We start from the raw sequence: 19,452 nt of genomic DNA, 5'->3' as shown, positions 1-19,452 counted from the left end.
CAAAAGCCAGAAATAATTAAAAGAATTTGTTATGCATTTTCAATACACAAAACAAGCAAATGTGGAAATAAAGTACTTCATTATCGTTGTCTAACTAGAATTTATCGGCATTCGCTCTTTGAGCGTGAAATTTATTTTCGGCTCTTTGGTATTAAACTAGTCGGACTACTCATCTTGCGCATACAGTTGCCGATACCAGTTTAAATTAATTAGTAAATTCTGTGAAAACCGTAAAATCAGCTTGAATTCATTACACATTACTCCTGTAGATAATGTGCAAAAATGTGCATATGTATATATGTAGTAGTTTGTTGTGGTAAGCCTATTACCTCAGTATCAAGACCGTTCACCAGTCAAAAAATCGTATGCCGTTTTCTTTTCTACCGAAAAATTTAACCTTCTCATCGCCCTCTTCGCACAAATAGCACCGATAAAATTCGCGTCACTCACATAAATACGAGTCACGTCGAAACATACGAGTACTTCGTATAAGTTTTCATATTTTTGAGGAGACTTTGCTTCTCTAATAAGAAAAAAACTCGACACCCCCATAGTCCAATATGCAGCTCTCAAGAAAAGCAAAAACTCCATATAAAATGACGTACAAGAAATGGCTAAGAAATGTTCTTGTGTAACATATTCTTGAGGCAGTACGCAATTCTTAAGAACTTTGCTACGCTTTCTACTACGGTCTTTTAAAGTGTTTTGTTAAAAAAGAGCACAAGGCAACCCATGCTTGCAACAGAAATATATGCCAGTTCCATTTTTCTTTAGAAAAGAGTGAGGCAACAGGCTGGTGAAGTATTCGATGTCCAAATTCCTTGGGCACACATACGAAATATTGGCAATTTTTTATTCACCGTTTTCTTGAGAGCTGCATACTGGCCTTTAATTATCACCCGGACAAACAGACTAAAATCCGGACTGTCCGGTTAAAAACCGGTCACCTTGCAAACCCTGCCCTATAAAAGGCGCGTCAATTGTGACTTCAAAGTTCTGTCATTATTATCAGGTATGCAAACGGGCTACACGAAACACTGTTTGGAATGGTCGAGCCAAATGCTATCAGTATACCCAACGTAATTGGCCACAAAGAGGTCAAGAAGTGGTTGATCAGTTCAACGTTGTTCGTGAGTCATTAATAACGCTTTCGAAGATTATGCTGCCAGATTTCATAAAACGATTGGCGCGGGTCTACAAAAATGCTTACGTAATGCTAAACGTAGTGCCTGTCGACGTTGCAGGCATAATTGTCGCGGCGCGAACGACTATTAGACTCAGGGAAACCGATTGGTTGATCAATTTAGGGGCTGGACACTCTAGGCGCCTTCGATTTCATCCCAGATCGTACGGATTACTGCACCACCGATACGGCTCCTAGCAGTTTCTTCTCTGCCCACTTTCCCTCAAGGGCCGGGCGGGATCTGGAGGAGGGATGCAGTGAACTTCTTTACGGATGGATCGAAACTGGACGGCAGGTTTGGTGGAGGGGTCTTCTGTCAAGAGCTCTCCATCAGCACTAAGTTCAGGCTCCCGAACTTCCGCAGTGTATTCCAGGCGGAAGTAGCTGCTATCAAGGAGGCGGTGGATTCGCTGCTAAGGAGCGTTATAACAGTCAGTGAAGTAAGCGCATATTCTGATAGCCAATCGGCTATCAAGGCCTTGAGTTCATTAGAGGTGCGCTCTAACTTGGTTAAGGAATGTCTGCTCTCTCATTCGGCCGCGTCGGAATACTTCTGCATTAGGCTTATTTGGGTTCCGGATCACAGCGACATTGGGGGGGAACTGCGTGGCTGACGAACTGGCCAGGAACTCGTGAAACATTATCACCGGATAAAGAGCGGCTGGGGTGCCACTGATCACTTGCGATACACCCCTTGACAGATGGACCTCATGTCAGCTCAGCGAGCGCTGGGCGAATACCACGACATGCGCGATCGCAAGATCCTTTTGGCCGAGGGTTAACCGGGGGTGATCGAGGACACTCCTCACACTCACTAAGCCACAGTTCTTACTTCTAGTGGGGGGTTTTAAGGGGTCACTGTCCTATCGGTATTCACGCAGTAAGGCTGAACGTTCTACCGGACCCCTTATGTCGCAGTTGCCTGGAAGGGGATGAGGTATAATCACCTCAACGCTACCTTCTTAAGTGCCCAGCGTTTGCGAGGCTAATGTTGAAGTACTTTAGGTCTCACTTTCTAAATAGCCCCGAGGAGCTCTGGGGCATTGAGATCAGCCGTATTCGCAAATACATAATCGGCTCGGCGCTTGTTAACGTTAAAGTTTAGGGGGCTGTTCCAAATTGTGGTATCACAAAGGGCAATCTTACATTGTCCAAGTGAGCTCCGGTTATACGGGGCTGCCACCTTACCTAACCTAACCTAATACGTATTCAGTTCGGGCATATGCTGTGCAGTTCAATGCAACAATTTTTGTTTAACATGGCTCGCTATAGCCCAGTTTGCTGATTCGTTCTTTCCGAGACGAAATTCAGCGCCCTCTTACAGACTCACCACCTGTCTTTTGCTCCACGCACAATATGACCAATAGAAATAGTCGATCGAGAGTTTTACTAGTGTACGCATAACTGCTTCCATTCACTTTAGCCATTACTCAAGAACAGTCATACTGAGTTATTTTATGAAGCGTCTAGAATGGTGTAAACTCTTTTGATATCAAAACCCTTGCGTCTTGCATTCTTTAAAACTATAGGTGTTTTTATTGCTATAAAAATGATGTCGAAATTTAGTTTCTGTCAGACCTCCGTATGGATGCTTTTGTATTTTATAATCAACACAAGATGGACTGCACTAGCTAGATGTTGCACATACTACACATACATGTGCATGCGAGTACTAGAACTCCTTTTATAAGTGCATTTCAAAAGCAGATGCGTTTTTATATGTACATATATAAGTATGGACGAGTATGTTGTCACTTCAATCGCTATCATAAAGCCAATACAATCGTAAATTTGTGAATATGAGAAAATACAGTGCACTCAAGCAATGTCCCACTTGTAAAATAAACATGAAAGAGGGACATTAAATGCTCTCATTTTCGTTTGTGAACCATAAAACACAAGAAGGGTGCCAATTTGCTATTTTGCTTGTTGGAACTGAAAAAAGACATAAAAGCATGGATTACCTAGCCAATGCAAAGTATGTATATGTATGTGTATACAAAAAATCTTAAAGTTTCTGAACATGTGAAAGAAATTGAGTGATTAATATCAAAAAATGGTATTCACTTAATCGAATCGAAAATGAACTTTGGTACTTAACCTAATTCTTCTTCGAAGCTCTCGTTGAAGGAAGTATACGGAATACTAAGACAATAGTGCTTTACTAGTCCCGATATAAATCGCTTTTATAGCGCCTTGATATCAGTTAAATTTAGTTTTCCGGAAAAAGAAGAAGCAGGCGGATATGCAATGAATACTTTCCAAACAAATATGAATAGTAATCATTAAAAATCATGTTAGTGACGAGCATTTTCTAGGCAAAGCCAAGTCCTTTTCCACCTGGTATTTTCATAGCAGTGGGGCCTCCCTCTTCCTCTGCTACCACCAGCGGGTTCCGAGTTGCATACTTTCAGCGCTTGAGCGTCGGTGTCCATTCGAACGAAATTTTAATTCGCTGCACTATGTCCATGTCGTTGTAAAGCTCATACAGCTCATCGTTCCATCATCTGCGGTACTCGCCGTCGCCAACGCGTAAAGGCCCGTAAATCTTCCGCAAAATCTTTCTCTCAAACATTTCAAGAGCCGCCTCATCGGATGTTGTCATTGTCCATGCTTCTGCGCCATATACCAGCTCGGGCATGGTACGTCGAGAGAGGACTTTACTCCGGAATTGCCTACTCAGTCCAAATTAGTTATTGTTGGCAACAGTGATTCTGCGTTGGATTTCCATGCTGACATTATTATCGGTGTTAATGCTGGTTCCCGAATAAAGGAAATTCTCTACTTTCTCGAAATTGTAACTGTCAACAGTGACGTGGGTGCCAAGGTGCGAATGTGCTGGCTGTTTGTTTGATGACAGGAGATACTTCGTATTGTTCTCGTTTACCACCAGACCAATTCGCTTGCCTTCCTTATCCAACTTGGAAAAGGCAAAACAGACATCGCGGTTTTTGTTACCGATGATGTCGATGTCATCGGCATAAGCCAGCAATTGCACGCTTTTGTAGTAAATTTTTCTTGAGCAGTTCTTGGGGTTTACACAAGTCAATTTTGCCGAAACAATAGCAAAACATTCACAACCTTTTTTACTAAGACATACACGATATTGCAGTTAAATAAATATATACTTTTTATTTACTGAAAGTTATTGCAATAATACCGTTTTATGCTACTACATAAAAAAAAATATATTTTCTTATTGAGTTCCTCGGCCATTTCTTTTCTGTTATTGTCACTGTTATTGTATTTACTGCCGCTGTTGTCGGGATGCTGCTTATGCCAGCAGCTTTTTTTAAAGTGCTTATGAATACTGGCTTGGTTGAATTTTACCGCAAACGATTTCATTATGGCTTAATCTTTTCCTCTTAAAATTTGTTTACTTAAAAAAAAAAAAACGCTTATTATTTTGCAGATATTTTATTGTCATTCTTTCCCCCATACTGAACTTTGCAAATTTTTTCTCTGAATTTTTTTCTCTTAGATGCTTCTCCAATGATTGTCATATTCTTCTTCTTAAATATGACTAATTGATGGCAATGATCTCAAAGTGTTTTGTAATTTTATATTTGTTTATTTTGCAGCCGGTTTCATATTCGGCACAAACTCCCCATAATTCTTTAGAATATTTTACACATTATCAGTATTCTTTATTGTTACTGTTCGTTCTGCTTTGATTTGGGTTGCGGTGGCTTGGTTATTCGTTTAGTATATTTTATATTTCTTTTGTTATATCGAATTCTCGCAAAAATTTAGCACGTGTTGAAAATGTGTTGCTCTTACAAACCAGTCTATTTTTAAGATTTCCAGTTAAAACTGATTTCTTGCAAAAAACAAATAATTATTTTTTACTGAATTTAAAATAAACATCAAAACTAACAATACGATTTTTTATAGGTAATTTCGTCTATAAGCCTTCCCTGTTAGTGTTTTGTCGAGTCTGACCAGCCAGACTGATTTCATTACTCTTCCTGTAAGGAAAGTAAAATATTCATCGTTATATTTTACACACTGTACTCCTCTTCAGCCATAGCTACGGTAACTAGATTTCTGTCGACAAAAATCGGGAAATTTCTCAAGCATCGAACCCAAACGTACAATTTTGTTTTTAGAATAAAAAGACATAACAAGGAGAAAAATTTTGAAAAATGATCGCAAAAATTTATACACACAATATTTATGTACGGGGCGAAAATGTAAATAGGGAAAAGACTTTTTAGCAAGTGTTGGCTACTTTTCTTTGTTTAAAAAATGCTTATTGTTATTTTATGAAAATAAAGGTTACTTCTAAAACAAAAAACATTTAAATAGAAATATCAAACTTTGTAGAACTTTTACAAAAATTCAGTGAATTTTAACAAATGTTAATTAAAAAAATTGTATCAATGTTATTGTGGCTTGTTAACATTTTATTTTTAATATTTTTATTGAGCTTTGTACCACAATTGTTCATTAGGAAAAATTGAAAAAGCAACAAAGTCTATGCGGTAGAAGTTATAGCAGCTATTTCGGAGATCACCACATCTCCTCATCAGACTTCTTTTTTTCTAGACTTCAGCAGGTACAAACCTCAATGAAAATATTAAAAAAAAAACTATTTTTTAATAAGATTTTTAGAATTTTTTAAGCGTGCAGTCTTGTAGAACATTAAATTTTAGCGTAACAAAGTGCTAGTTCGAAGTAGCTTGGACTTACCGTTGATTTTTGGAAATTTTTTATTTGCGCATTTACTTCCGTACAAAGTATGTTGAAAAATTTTTTTGTATGGAAAAAATGCGCAACACCTTCCACAAAAAATGTTCCACTTCGTTTTACTTAAATTGAAGGGGCTACAAAACCGCATACTAAGAATGTTTCGAAGAAATCTAATTAAAAAGTTCAAAATTTGGCGGAACTTTGTCGAGTGTTGCTAATTTTTGTACAAAAATTTATTTATATACATGGTTTTTATTGTATAACGAGCTACACTCTCGTATAAAAATAATAAACATTAAATAATCGAAAGGGGAGAGTACCAGTTTGGCAAAATAAAACATTACCAAAGATCATAAAAAATATTGATGCTGGCTATGTTTGTGGCTCCCCAATATTCTATGTCCTTTGTGATAACGAAAGTGCTGCCACGTTTGTACAAAACATTTTTTTGGGCCAGAGGGCGTGTATGAACCGGTAACACAATTCTGTGGGGGAAAGCTGGTGAATAATATTTTTACTGTGGTGAGACAGTTTTGCCAAACTGCTGTGTGAAATTAAATCTTTTTGGCTACAGCAAATTTTTGATAACCGCGATTTATGCGGAATAAAATATTACTAATTGAAGTGAAATTAATATTTTAAGAAAACATCTACCATCATTGATGGCAATTAATCAATTTAAGCTTTTATTTAACGAAAAATTACACACATCAACAATCTTTGCGATTGTCAAAATTTTCGATACATTTGTCAAAAATTTCACTAGCCTCATGAGCTATTGAAATTTTATTCACCTTACAGTTGTCAAAAATTTACTTACCGCAAACTTTGTTACCGATTCACACACGCCCATCATACCAAAATCTGTAAAAAACGCAGTTTCGAAAAAAGTGTTGGTTTGGGCCGGGCCCTTGTGAATTAAGGTAACGATATGTATGTACATATGTATTAAAGAAATAAAACAATATCATCCACGCATATATACATTGTATAATATGGTGTGTTCATTATATAATTTCACTAAAATCTGCTTAATCACAACAACGCAAAAAGCAATCGATGTGACATAAAGGTATTTCAAATTATCGCTTTTAGTGCAAATAAGTAATTCATCATTGTCCAGAAAACACTTGACAAGTGGATACAATCAAAGGCGGGCAAACAAAAAGAATACCGAAAAAGACTGCTTAGACACAATAACACCTTCGAGCAAACAAATACATGAAGACATTTAAGGCAAATAAAAACCCGAAAATTCGTTATCTTCGACAGCTTAATTGCAGTGGCTAACAATTGCCAAGGTTCAAAAAGTTGCGAATCAATTAAAAAGTAGTAGGCATCTACTACGAAATATTTGAGTTTTATAATTTGGATATATGTACGTACAAGGACAGCAGTATATTGTTTACTAAACACCAGAAAATCGCTAATCGCAGAGGTGCGCTCCTCAGAGGTGAAAGCCAGATAGAGTAAGCTCTGATCGACCGTAAGGCCTCAGTTCAATCCGACGAATCGTAACGACAGAGTGGAAATCAAGTTCGATGGTCCCGCCTTGTCGGCCTTGAAGAAATTCGAGAGCTACATATTTTAGCCGGCAGTTTACACTGCATCCTTCTATGGATAAGGCCTAACGTCGAGTAATCAGTAGGTGCACAAACTGCCCAAAGAAAGTGCACCACTTGCAGTAACGGTGAAGTCCAGGTCAAATAACTCATGGCCTTGACGTAACCCCCCCCCGCCCTCCAGCCCCCCCTGTACGAGAACAGTCCTAGTAGCGTTCGACCAATCAAAGGCGTTTGACACCGTCTGACATCGTATCAGTGGTCAAAAGTCGTCAATTGGAGATCAAACATTAAAACCTAGAAGAATTAAGCAACGGGTTCCACAGGGTGGTGTTCTCTGCCCGCCTCTGTTTAAGTTCTATACCTCGAAGCTTTCTCTGGTATCGGAGAGAATCTCCTTGATCTCATACGCTGACGGCTGTTTGATATTGGCGTCCGGGAATTATATTGATGACCTCTGCTCGAAAGTACACAGCTACCTCTCCAAACTTTCTCGCAGCTATACTGCACGGAGAGTAAACCTTAGCGGCGACCTTCTTCACCACCAGGACGAAGGCATTCACGTCGATGGCACACCAATTCCATCGGTGAACAACCAGGAAATCTTAGGGATTACGTTTGACAGCCTGCTCTCCTTCTCCACGCACACAACCGAAACTGACAATAAATCACAGAGTAGCAACAAGGTCCTCAAGTCGCTCACCGGCAGCACGTGTGGCCAAGACAAAGAAACGTTGTTGGCACCTTGCAAGGCAATTGGCCGACCGGTGCTGAACTATGCTGCGTCCTGTAAAGGAGCGTAACAAAATGCTTAGCAAGCGATTTTGGGGGGATGCCTCAGATGTGAATGAACAGCTTTTGAGTATATTCGCGCGGATCGCAATAATGTCCGGACATTGTAGCCACCTCCGTAGCTACTTGTCTAAACTCGACAGCGATATCCCAAATGACTACCAAGCATGTGGCGATTCCCCCAATTACACCAACAACCGCTTCTCATGTCAGCTCAATCCTACTCAGCTAACACCCCTCCGGTTCGACGCCGTAGAAACAGCTCGTTTTTGGGCCTTCCGCTCGTTGAGCTTGACGACACAGGTTGCGGCATAGTAGTGCCGCTACAACAACAACAACTACTCAGCCCAATTTAACTAACATCCCTTTCCCTTTGGTCTGTCTTCGTCGATACAGCTCGTTCCCTGCACCTACTGTTAGATGTGCTTGATGACAGCGATTGAAGGGTTAAGTAAGCCGCTACAAGAACAACAAAAATAATTACGAGGGCTGTTGTTTCGGCGATCTGACCCCGTTTAGGTCGGCGAAGTATCTCAGAAGTTGTCCGTCCATAGGGCAACATTCACTACGCATTCTCCTACTCAGGGCTGGCATCGAGTCAAACCCTGGGCCAGAAATATACACCTGCTGTGTATGCCGAAGACGATTACACCACAACTCCACCTCAGTCAAGTGTAATGCCTGCGAGGGGTGGAGTCACCTCAGGGTCTGCTCGGGACTACGGACACACAGACAGTGGACCACGTCTTACGTGGCCCCCTGTTGCTCAAACAGAGCAGCCTCCACGGCAAACGATAGTCCGCCCGTGCAGCCCCACACACTCACACAGCCACAACACACAGTCGCCACTACACAACAACATAATAACACCACAGACCGTACCACAGCCACCACAGACCACATAACTCACACAACCGCACCACCACCCACACGCCGCCGCCAACAACTCCTGGTTCCCCCTACAATCTGCACGGTATGTCAGACCAGAATATTCCGTAATGTGACATCAGTCAAGTGCAACACCTGCCTTGGCTGGTGCCACTTTAGGGCATGTTCAGGTCTGCGTACCACGCGAGATTGGACGGGGAATTTCGAGGGCCCGTGCTGTGCTGCTCGGTCGCAGACGTCAATTGCGACGCGCCCCACCACCACCACAGGGCGGCAACCACCTCAGCAGCACACACAGCCAACGGCGGCAAGAACATACACCTCACTCACACCCCACATCACGACACGTCTCCCGAACCACATGAAGCTCCTCCAATTCAACTGTAACGGGCTACAGAGCAAGATTGAGGAGATAACCGTCTTCATGTGTCGGCATGGTATATTAATAGCTGCGGTCCAAGAGACGAAGCTGCACAGCAATTCAACTTTGTTGAATTGCGCCGGGTACAACGTGCACCGTCGAGATCGCGAGCGAGATAATGTGGTGGCTTAGCGTTCATCACGCACCACACCGTGCAGTATCGTCTTATCGAAGCAGACATCGACCGCAGGGATACCACCCTAGAATGTCAGGGCATCGCTATCCGGTCAGGCGATGTCGAGCTCGAAATATTTAACATTTACATACCCCCTGTCACCTGCTGCCCGGCAGGATATCACCCTGATATAGGTGCGCTCCTCAGAGGTGAAAACCGTATGGTAGTAGGTGACTTTAATGCGCACCACGATCTTTGGCACTCAAGCCTGTCAAACGATCGTAGGGAAACAGACTTGGCTGAGCAGATAGACGATTCGACATTCTGCACAATGAACGACGACGCACCCACCAGGATTATGGGTAACTGCAGTAGCTCGCCAGACATCACAATAGTCAGCGCTGGTCTGATAAACAGCATAACGTGGCGACCTATGCTGACTCTAGCATCAGACCATCTACCCATAGTCATCTCGATTGATAAACCAACCGACTTTGCCTCCGCCAAACACCGGACCTATATCAACTTTTCCAAAGCTGATTGGAAAGGTTACGCGGAGTTTACTGAAAACACCTTCGCAGCGCTCCCCACACCAACCGACGTCCACCTCGGTGAACGTAAGTTCCGCAGGGCTATCACTGCTGCTGCAGCTCGCTTCATACCGGCAGGATGTATATCGGACCCACGTCCAAACCTCCCTGCCGAAGCGGCTGTTCTAGCTGATGAGCGTGATAGCCTTCGTCAGGCCGATCCCGGAGATCCCCGTATCAGGGATCTCAACGCGGAGATTCGGCAACTTGTAAACGTACATAAGCGGAAGAAGTGGGAGGAGCACCTGAAGACTTGTAATTTCACCTCTGGTGTGAGCAAGCTTTGGTCAACCGTGAGGTCATTGTCTAATCCGACGAAGCACGAAGACAGAGTCGAAATTTCCTTCGGCGACCATGCTTCGTCGGACCCGGAGAGATGCGCGAGCTATTTTAGCCGGCAGTTCATACTGCATCCTCCGGTAGACAAAGCCAAGCGTCGAGTGACCAGAAGGCTGCACAAACTGCCAACAAATTGTGCCCCCCTTGCTTTCACTTGCGGTGAAGTTTAGGTGGCCATCGGGAAGGCGAAAGCCTCCAAAGCCATGGGTCCCGACGGAATATGCATGCTGATGCTGAAAAATTTGGGTCCTGCGGGGGTAGCGTACCTAACGGAGGTCCTCAACCTGTCAATGGCCACTCTCATTATCCCAGACATCTGGAAGGTGGGGAGAGTGGTCCCACTGCTCAAACCGGGGAAACCCGCCAACAAAGGAGATTCGTATCGTCCGATTACACTCCTTTCCCCGGTAGCGAAGACACTTGAGGCCTTGCTACTCCCGTACTTCACAAACCACCTGACCCCAGCGAAGCATCAGCATGGTTTCCGTAAAGTGCACAGTACAACAACAGCACTTAACGCCATAAACACTCAGATAACTCGTGGCCTTAACCGCAACCGTCCCTGTGAGAGAACGCTTCTAGTAGCGTTGGACTTGTCAAAGGCGTTTGACACCGTCTGCCATTCCACGCTGCTAGAAGATATAGAGGCCTCCTCTCTCCCACAGAGGCTCAAACGGTGGTCGGCAAATTATCTGAGTGGTCGACATTCGTCGGTAACATTTAGGGACAAAACGAGTAAGCAGCGAAAAATAAAACAGGGGGTTCCTCAGGGTGGTGTCCTTTCCCCGCTACTGTTTAACTTTTATATTTCAAAGCTCCCTCAACCACCAGAGGGAGTCTCGATTGTCTCCTATGCCGACGACTGCTCGATCATGGCGACTGGGAATGGAATTGATGACCTGTGTTTGAAAGTAAACGGCTATCTCTCCGAACTTTCTCGCTTCTCCACTGCAAAGTGTCTAGCCCTCTCCCCTACGAAATCCTCCGCGACCCTGTTCACAACCTGGACGAAGGAGGTCAGGCTACCGCTGGGGATTCACGTCGATGACGCACCAATTCCGACGGTGAATAACCCCAAAATACTCGGAGTAACATTCGACAGCCTGCTCTCCTTCTCTACGCACTCAACCGCTATTGTCAATAAAGTACAGAGCCGCAACAAGGTCCTCAAGTCGCTAGCCGGCAGTACTTGGGGCAAAGACAAAGAAACGTTGCTGGCAACATACAAGGCAATAGGCCGGCCGGTTTTGAACTACGCAGCGCCAGTGTGGTCGCCAGGGACTAGTAGGACGCAGTGGACGAAGCTACAGACGGGACAAAATACGGCACTTAGGACAGCGACGGGATGCCTCTGGATGTCGCCAGAACATCACTTGCACGGCGAGGCGCAAATGCTCCCAGTTAAGGAGCACAACATAATGCTCTGCAAGCAGTTCCTGATCGGGAGCCACAGAAGTGGCCACCCAAACAGACAGCTGCTTGCAGAGGAGCCCTCGCCTAGGCACGTCAGGAGGCATCTATATGAACTGACGGACGAAGTCCAGAGGTTCATTAAGCAACCTCTGGACCCGACAGCGTACAGACAGGCCCTGAACGGCATTCACAGGGACTCAGTCTCGAGTTATGTAGACTCTAGACCTGTGAATGCCGTTCTAGGCATACCACCCCCGGACATTGACGAGACAGAGCTTCATCTGCCTCGGGAGACACGTACTACACTTGCTCAACTTCGCTCCGGCTACTGCAGCAGGTTAAACTCCTACTTGAGTAGGCTGAATGAGGATGTGCCGAACGAATGTCCGGCATGCGGAGAGACCCCACATGACTCGAACCATCTCTTCGCATGCCCGGAAAACCCGACAACCCTAACGGCCCTGTCCCTGTGGACAGATCCCACAGAAGCTGCACGCTTCCTAGGGTTGCCGTTAGTGGAACTTGACGACAACGACTGAGATACCAACCGATCTGGGCGGGGTTGTTGTAGCCGCTACAACAACAACAACAACGAGGGTTTTCATGTCGTTCTGTTGGAATTGTTTTTAACTAATGTCTGGGGTAACTTTGTGAGGACTTGAGTTCGCAATTCGTATACAAGGATTGGGGATTGTCTTGCTTTATTTAATAATATATAATATAATTAATAATAATAATTTAAGGCTGTTTGCAGCTCTCAGCAAAAATCACAATAAATATTTTGCAGTATTTCTGTTGCTTGAAAATATACCTGATTTGCTGTACATTTTCTGGAACAAGTAAATATACAGGCAAATTTTTCCGTTACAGCTGCAAATTGATTTAAGAAATTTTTATAGGAAAAAATTTCTTTCCATTTTTTGTGCATAAATTTATAAAAATTTTCGGGTTTTCTCTTATTTTGTTATTTGGTATAATTTTATTTTATTTTATTCATCTTAATTTCGTGTTGTTTAACCTTCTTTTGCTCATTGTGTAGGTATAATGTTACTTTACATTAGTACATATATTTTTTTATTATAGCATATATTATTTATTTTTTTATGATATTTTATTTAACTCCTGATTATCTTTTCGTTCTTTCATTTCGTTTTGATATACATGCATACATATTTAATGGCATTCTCAAATTTATTTGGTTCTGCAACGATATAGTAACATAATTGCAACGTACATACATAAATTGCTTTGAAAGTTTATTACATTTTTCCCATGAGCACATCCACACCGCATACTTTGCTTACGGCATCCACATGTGACAAAGTCCACATTACATTTTGACAGCTGCTGCGCTGTTGTGAAATTCATTGTGAACGAGCGCTACAAGAAAATTGGATGTTTCCGCGGATTTTTAATTTGTTTTCGCAGCTGAATTTGACTCATTTCAACTATTACAATTAAAAAAGAACATGTGCGCTGCTAAACTAATGGAAGCATTAAACGACTGCGTAATTAATTTTGATAGTCGTGTATTATTAACTGACTTAATAAATGAATATCATTTGCCACTTGAAGAAGTGAGTCGTACACTTGAGGAATATTTGAAGCAGCAGGAGAAGGAAGGCGTCAAATATGAGAAGCGTTTTGTTATACATGGTACGGAAGCGGATGATTCAAGCAAAGAAGTGTTTAAAATTGTGAAGGGGGAAGTTAATTTGGAGGAGTGGCTAAATAAGTTGAAGGGCGCCGAGTCTGCACTGTATTCGGTTGAGGTTGAAGGTGGCGCAAAGGCACCAGCGGAGGATCTAAAACCTGTAACATGGTTCGCTGTTAAATTAGAGGACTTACAACCTCGTAAGAAAGAAAATAAGCAACACAATGACACATTAGAAAAGTCGAATGATACTAATGCTGCAGTAAAAGTGGAAATTAAACCGGAGATAAAGCCAGCTAAAGGCCTTACAGGCGCTTTTACCAAAACCAAGAGCAACGATAATTCTGATGCCACCAGTGCTAAAGTAAAAAAGGAAGCTGGTTCCGGTAACTCAAAGGCTGCGGCAATAGACAAGAAGGTCTCAACACAAAGTACCAAAACCAAAACTACAACTGAAGAAGATGCTACTAAGAAAACGCCACAAAAATCCGCCGACCAGAAAAAGGTGTCTCCTAAAGACAAAAAAGCGGCTGCAGCAGCTGCCAATGGCCAAAAAGGAATTGGAAACTTCTTCGCGCCAAAGAGTAAAGACGCAGCTGACACTTCTAATAAGCCCGCGTCTGATGCCAGCCGCCAAAAATCTCCAAAGAAAGTGAATGACTTCTTCAAAAAGCAATTCGAGAAGCCTGCTGGTACTAAAGAGAAGTTGGAGCAAAAAGAGAAAAAAGCCAATAGTTCCATGCAACTATTCTCAGAAGACGAGGAGGAAAAAGAGAAAATCGAGGAAAAATTGGGAAATAAAAAGAAGGTAGTTGAAGTGCAAGTTGAATCTTCTGACGAGGAAGAAGAACTGAATAAGCTGAGGCGCAAAGTAGAAGATGCCGACAAGAAAGAAGCTGCGACTAGCAGCCGCAAACGTCTGCGCATCGAGGACTCGGATGATGAGGAGGAAGATGAAGAAGAGGAAGAGCCAAAGCAAAAGCAAGGAAAACTTGAGGAATCCGCTGTAGCTGAGATAGGAGACTCGCCTCCAAAATCGGAAACATATTTGGATGAAGACGGCTTTGTTATAACTGTTAAGTCGAAGAAATCGCACTCGAAATCGAACGGACCAGCAACTACACGACAGAAAACGCCAACAAAAGCGGATCCCAAAGGGAGTAAACCAAAGCAAACTCCTACGGCGGCTGCTAAGACGAAGCAGGGAAATATAATGAATTTCTTCAAGAAAAAGTAGTTTAAAAAAGTTTGAATTAAAATTGTTACCACATATGTATGTATTTTAACAGTATAAACTTTGCTTATACATTTTAATAAACGATTGCTTACACTCATGATACAAATATTATTTCCTATGCCGTTGATTAGCTGAGTGTTTATGTGGAAATTGCGGGAAACGCCCAAAACAGAAATAGAGCTCTTCTATTTAACATACGTTTTTTTTTTATATTTTACTCTAACAATTTGCTTTTGTTTTGTTTTTTGCAGGTGTACTTTGTAGTTAATGCTCTCACCCAATATAATTCTGCCGTCGAAGACTAGTGTTGGGAAGCCTCTTCCCCATTCTTCGAAGAGACGATTGCAAGCTTTTCAACACCTGCTTCCTTCCAGAAACAACGTAACTTCTAGTCCTCCACTGCCGTACCTAAAATCCAAATGGTGCGTTTCGAACCTTTAGGCCAGAAAATGTTCACGCGGCGCAATTGGCTGCTCCGATGTAGCATACTCATCAATATTGTTGTCATCCTATACATATGCAGTCATGTCATGATTGGCAATGGCAGCGGTTTTACTGGCAGTAATACATTTTTTATACAGGAGCGAGGATTAGATCCAACGCAATTAGCGAATAGCGTAAGAGATTTATGTTTATAAAAAGTTATGCTTTATCATATATATGAACATTAATACTTACTAATTTTTATTACAGGACCAACTTGTCGCAGACAAGCTGCAGCCACCTCCGCCCCCTCCACTCATATCCAATGACCTGCAAGCGCCGCCGCCGTGGGCCAACGTTTCTGGTGGTACTGCGTCGGTACCTGCTGCTCCTGGGGATATTGCCGCACCACTTGCACAAAATCACACAGCTGGCGCCGCAGACTCGCCGGCTGTGCCGGCGGTAGTAGGGAATAATGGCGCTGCTGCCGCTGTCAGTGGGACTGCCGAGTCAGCTGGGTTTGTAAATGCTACCGCTAACGATGCCTATATTGTTACCGGTGATGAAAAAGACTTATATGAACGGCTGGAAACACTTTTAAACTGTTACGAACGTGACTACAAACCGGAGATTTTACAGCGCGGTGACTTCTGGGTGCTCAAAAATTACGTGCGCGCCGATCATGGCGCGATGAAGTGTACCGAATCAATTACGTATACAACGCATGCGGATTACACGTTTTTAGATAATCTCATACCACTGTTGGAGCGGTAAGCATCTAGTGAAAGTTGTGTAAATATTCATAAAAAATTCTTATATAACTTTTAGTTGGAATGCGCCCGTTAGCATTGCCATGCACACACCTGGTACTGATTATCAGCCAACTATTGATGCCATTAAGTACTTGCGTAATTGTCTGCCTGGGAGTCACTTAGTACGCGGTCTGACCACATTTCATCTCTACTTTAGCACAAAACACATACCCAAGCAGGTAGTGAAGCAATCGGAAGTGCTGAAGACGCCCTACAACTGCACGCTGCCACCACCCTATTTCAATGTTAGCTCCGGGCATTTATATAAGTCACAAAAGAAGCTATTGTATCCAGTGAATGTTGGTCGAAATATAGCGCGCGATGCTGCCTTAACGCACTTTATACTAGCATCGGATATTGAGTTGTATCCAAATCCAGGGCTAGTGAAAAAATTCCTGGAGATGATTGCACGGAATGAAGCGTATCTGCAACGCAAAGCGCCAAGGTGGGTAACAAAATGAATATACATATGTATGTATATGCATTTTGATAATTTTTTAAAATTGAATGTGCCACTTTATTCTCATTTGCAGAGTCTTTCCGCTCTCCATTTTTGAGGTGGAAGCCAATGTGACCGTGCCACGCGACAAAACCGAATTGCAGGAGTACTTGCGCAGTGGCAAAGCGATACCTTTTCATAAGCGTGTCTGTGCCAGTTGTCATGGCGTGCCACAGTCCAAAGAATGGATGGCCGCCAACGAAACGGAGGAACTTAGTGTCTTCCATATAGGCAAGCGTACTGGATATTTCCGGCATTGGGAACCTATCTACATTGGTACGCATGCGGACCCTCACTATGATGAACGACTGAGTTGGGAGGGTAAAAGTGATAAAATGACGCAGGTGAGTAAGAGGTTTCATACACTACGTTGCATAGTTATAAGACCGCCACATATTAACAAATTTTGACTTATTATTTTTATATTATACTCAAATTGAATGAGCTATAAAACTGCATGCGCAAAACTTTTCCAAAAATTCTTTAAAAAGGGTGTAAAATTGTGAAAATTCGGTGAATTTTTATTATTTTTGCAGAAAGTTTGAAGAGCGGATTTGTATGGTGTTTGTTAAAGAAAGGACTTTATTTGTAAATAAAAATAATTGAAATTAAAGGCATCGCTGTGGACCTACTTGTCTCTGCGTGGCTTCGGCCTGCCAGTTTAACCTAACCGAATTCAAATTAAATAAAATAAAAATAAATAGTCAATACTTGTTAATATGTGGCGGTTTTATAATTATGCAACCCATACATACAATTAGCCTTATTCATAAAAAATAAAGGAGCTTTAAAATAGGCTTATAAACTTAAAAATACGGGATTATTTCATAGATAAAAGTACAAAAAATTTATTATTAGGCAAATAATAATTTCTTTGTTTTCTTTTTAGGGCTATGCGCTCTGCGTACTAGACTACGAATTCCATATTTTAGATAATGCCTTCCTTGTGCACAAACCAGGCATCAAAATACTACAAAAAGATAATCGACGTGCCATGTTGGCGGGTAAAACGAATCAACTTATACGCAAAATCATTTATCCGGAATTGAAGATAATGTATGGTGTGCGACAGGGATGCATCGTATAGTAACTAATAAATTGGCAAAAAAGTTGAAAAACTTTTTTAGGCTCTAATAAGAATGGAATTAAAAGACTACTACTACAATTCAAGATACTATTTTTTTGAGCGACGAACAGCGTTGAAAGCGCAACATTAACGATGATGTAAAAAAGTTATATACCTACAATTAGATATTTGCCAGCATAATTCATAGTAAATTACGATAAGTAAAATATCAATTTGAAGCGTCGATTCGAGCCAACGCATTGTAAACATGTTTTATAGTACTATTTCAATTTTGATTGTTTTTTTTTTGTATAAATTGAAACAAAAAAAACGCGTAAATATTTTTGTATATTAAAAATATGAATAAAAGTGTGTCACAAAAGGGACGTATATTGGCATTTACATATAATGCCGTTTTTCCTGCAATTTAGTGTTGTATAAAAAGATTTGTATGATGTTAGATTGCGGCAGTATGCGTTTATTACTGTCATATAATTATTATTTCAAGACTTAAAAAGTTGCTTGTATTATTTAAACAAAACTGTATGTAGATGTGTATGTGCATGTGCAACAGCAGTTTATTAAAAATAACGAAAAAAAAATATATATACATATTTATTTTTAAAACGCCCAAGCACTTACGAAGTAAAATAAACCCAAAATAAAAAATTACAAATCGAAAAAAAAAACATTAAACAAAAATGTGAAAAACAATTTAGATATTTTTGTATGACTAATTAAATAGTAGTATAATAGACGAAAAATATTGCAAAAAATGTATGCATTTTACTTCAGAAAACAACTTAAGCGCGGAATAGTCACACGAAAAATATAGAAATATTTTACTTTTAAAAAGTTAAAAGAACGTATAAATCACTTAAAGTGTATACACAGCACACACGCACTTACAAAGCTACATATTTTCTAAAATATGCGCATATTTTTAATTTATAGTTTTTTTAGTGTTTATGCTTAATTGTTATGTTAGTTTTAGCTCTTAACGATTTTCTTGCTTTGTTTTTTGTTTTGTCATCTAAAACTTAACCTAAAGTAGTTGTATTTTTCTTGCGTTCCTATGTTGCTAACCTTCAACCTTTCAAGCTAAGCCTACAGAGCTTTTTCTTTTCAAACTTTGACGTACATTGACCTTAATTAAATTTTTTTAATAGAATTGCTTGCATACATATATCGTCACCATCACAACAAAAAGCCTATTTGAAAATTTTTTATGAGAGCCAAGTGGCGGAATATCTAAAAAACTACATTTCTTAAAAAATCTCGATTAGGGTGTTTTGAATTGATGATGACAACAATATTATGTACATAAGTATGTATCCACAAAGATACATCAATTAACGGAAGCTCCAGGAAACGTATGCTTACAGGCCTGATTCCTGAGATTGAGAAGTCCTTTTAAAGTTCCAAGGAGATGAATACATACATATGTATACATATCTGTGGCAATCCAGTAAAAGTCTCAAGATCGTTGAAGCCTTCGGCACTTTTTTCTCCTTATATATTTTTCCTATTTATTTTAAAAAGTCTCCGTAATTATTTTAACCCAATTCCAACTTAATAAAAATATTTTATTATACATCTTAGCCTCTTGTAAGCGTAAGAACCGTGATATTTGAACTTTAGTAATTATAAAATTAAAGATATTAGTGCATTCAAACGTTTTTGCATAATAGATAGTCACTAAGTTGTATGAAAAAGAAACATTTGACTACTAATTATAAGAAAAGTATTTGTATGGTATAGAGAAA

The 19,452-nt window shown here is 41.0% G+C and overlaps 2 protein-coding genes across 2 annotated transcripts in view; both read left to right on the top strand.

Moving 5' to 3' along the window:
• The window catches only part of LOC118735739 (beta-1,4-glucuronyltransferase 1), a gene marked incomplete in the record, with an annotated part of 305,895 nt that extends 288,105 nt beyond the window's left edge, over positions 1-17,790 (top strand). Inside the window, 5 exon segments of the mRNA XM_036465678.1 lie at positions 15,138-15,503; positions 15,580-16,079; positions 16,138-16,566; positions 16,655-16,964; positions 17,510-17,790. Of these exon segments, the coding sequence (XP_036321571.1) occupies positions 15,306-15,503; positions 15,580-16,079; positions 16,138-16,566; positions 16,655-16,964; positions 17,510-17,707 (1,635 nt within the window).
• LOC118735740 (transcriptional regulator ATRX homolog) lies at positions 13,357-15,104 on the top strand. Its single transcript, XM_036465679.1, has one exon. The coding sequence runs from the start codon at positions 13,465-13,467 to the stop codon at positions 14,884-14,886; it is 1,422 nt and encodes a 473-aa protein (XP_036321572.1). The 5' UTR covers positions 13,357-13,464; the 3' UTR covers positions 14,887-15,104.
• Positions 17,791-19,452: the final 1,662 nt, after the last annotated feature.

Source organism: Rhagoletis pomonella, unplaced genomic scaffold (genome assembly GCF_013731165.1).
Source record: "Rhagoletis pomonella isolate Grant_MI unplaced genomic scaffold, Rhpom_1.0 Rhpom_scaffold_00003, whole genome shotgun sequence".
In the NCBI taxonomy this organism is placed as follows: Eukaryota; Metazoa; Arthropoda; class Insecta; order Diptera; family Tephritidae; genus Rhagoletis; species Rhagoletis pomonella.
Note: the sequence above shows the minus strand (reverse complement) of the source record. Positions and strands in the feature narration are given on the sequence as shown.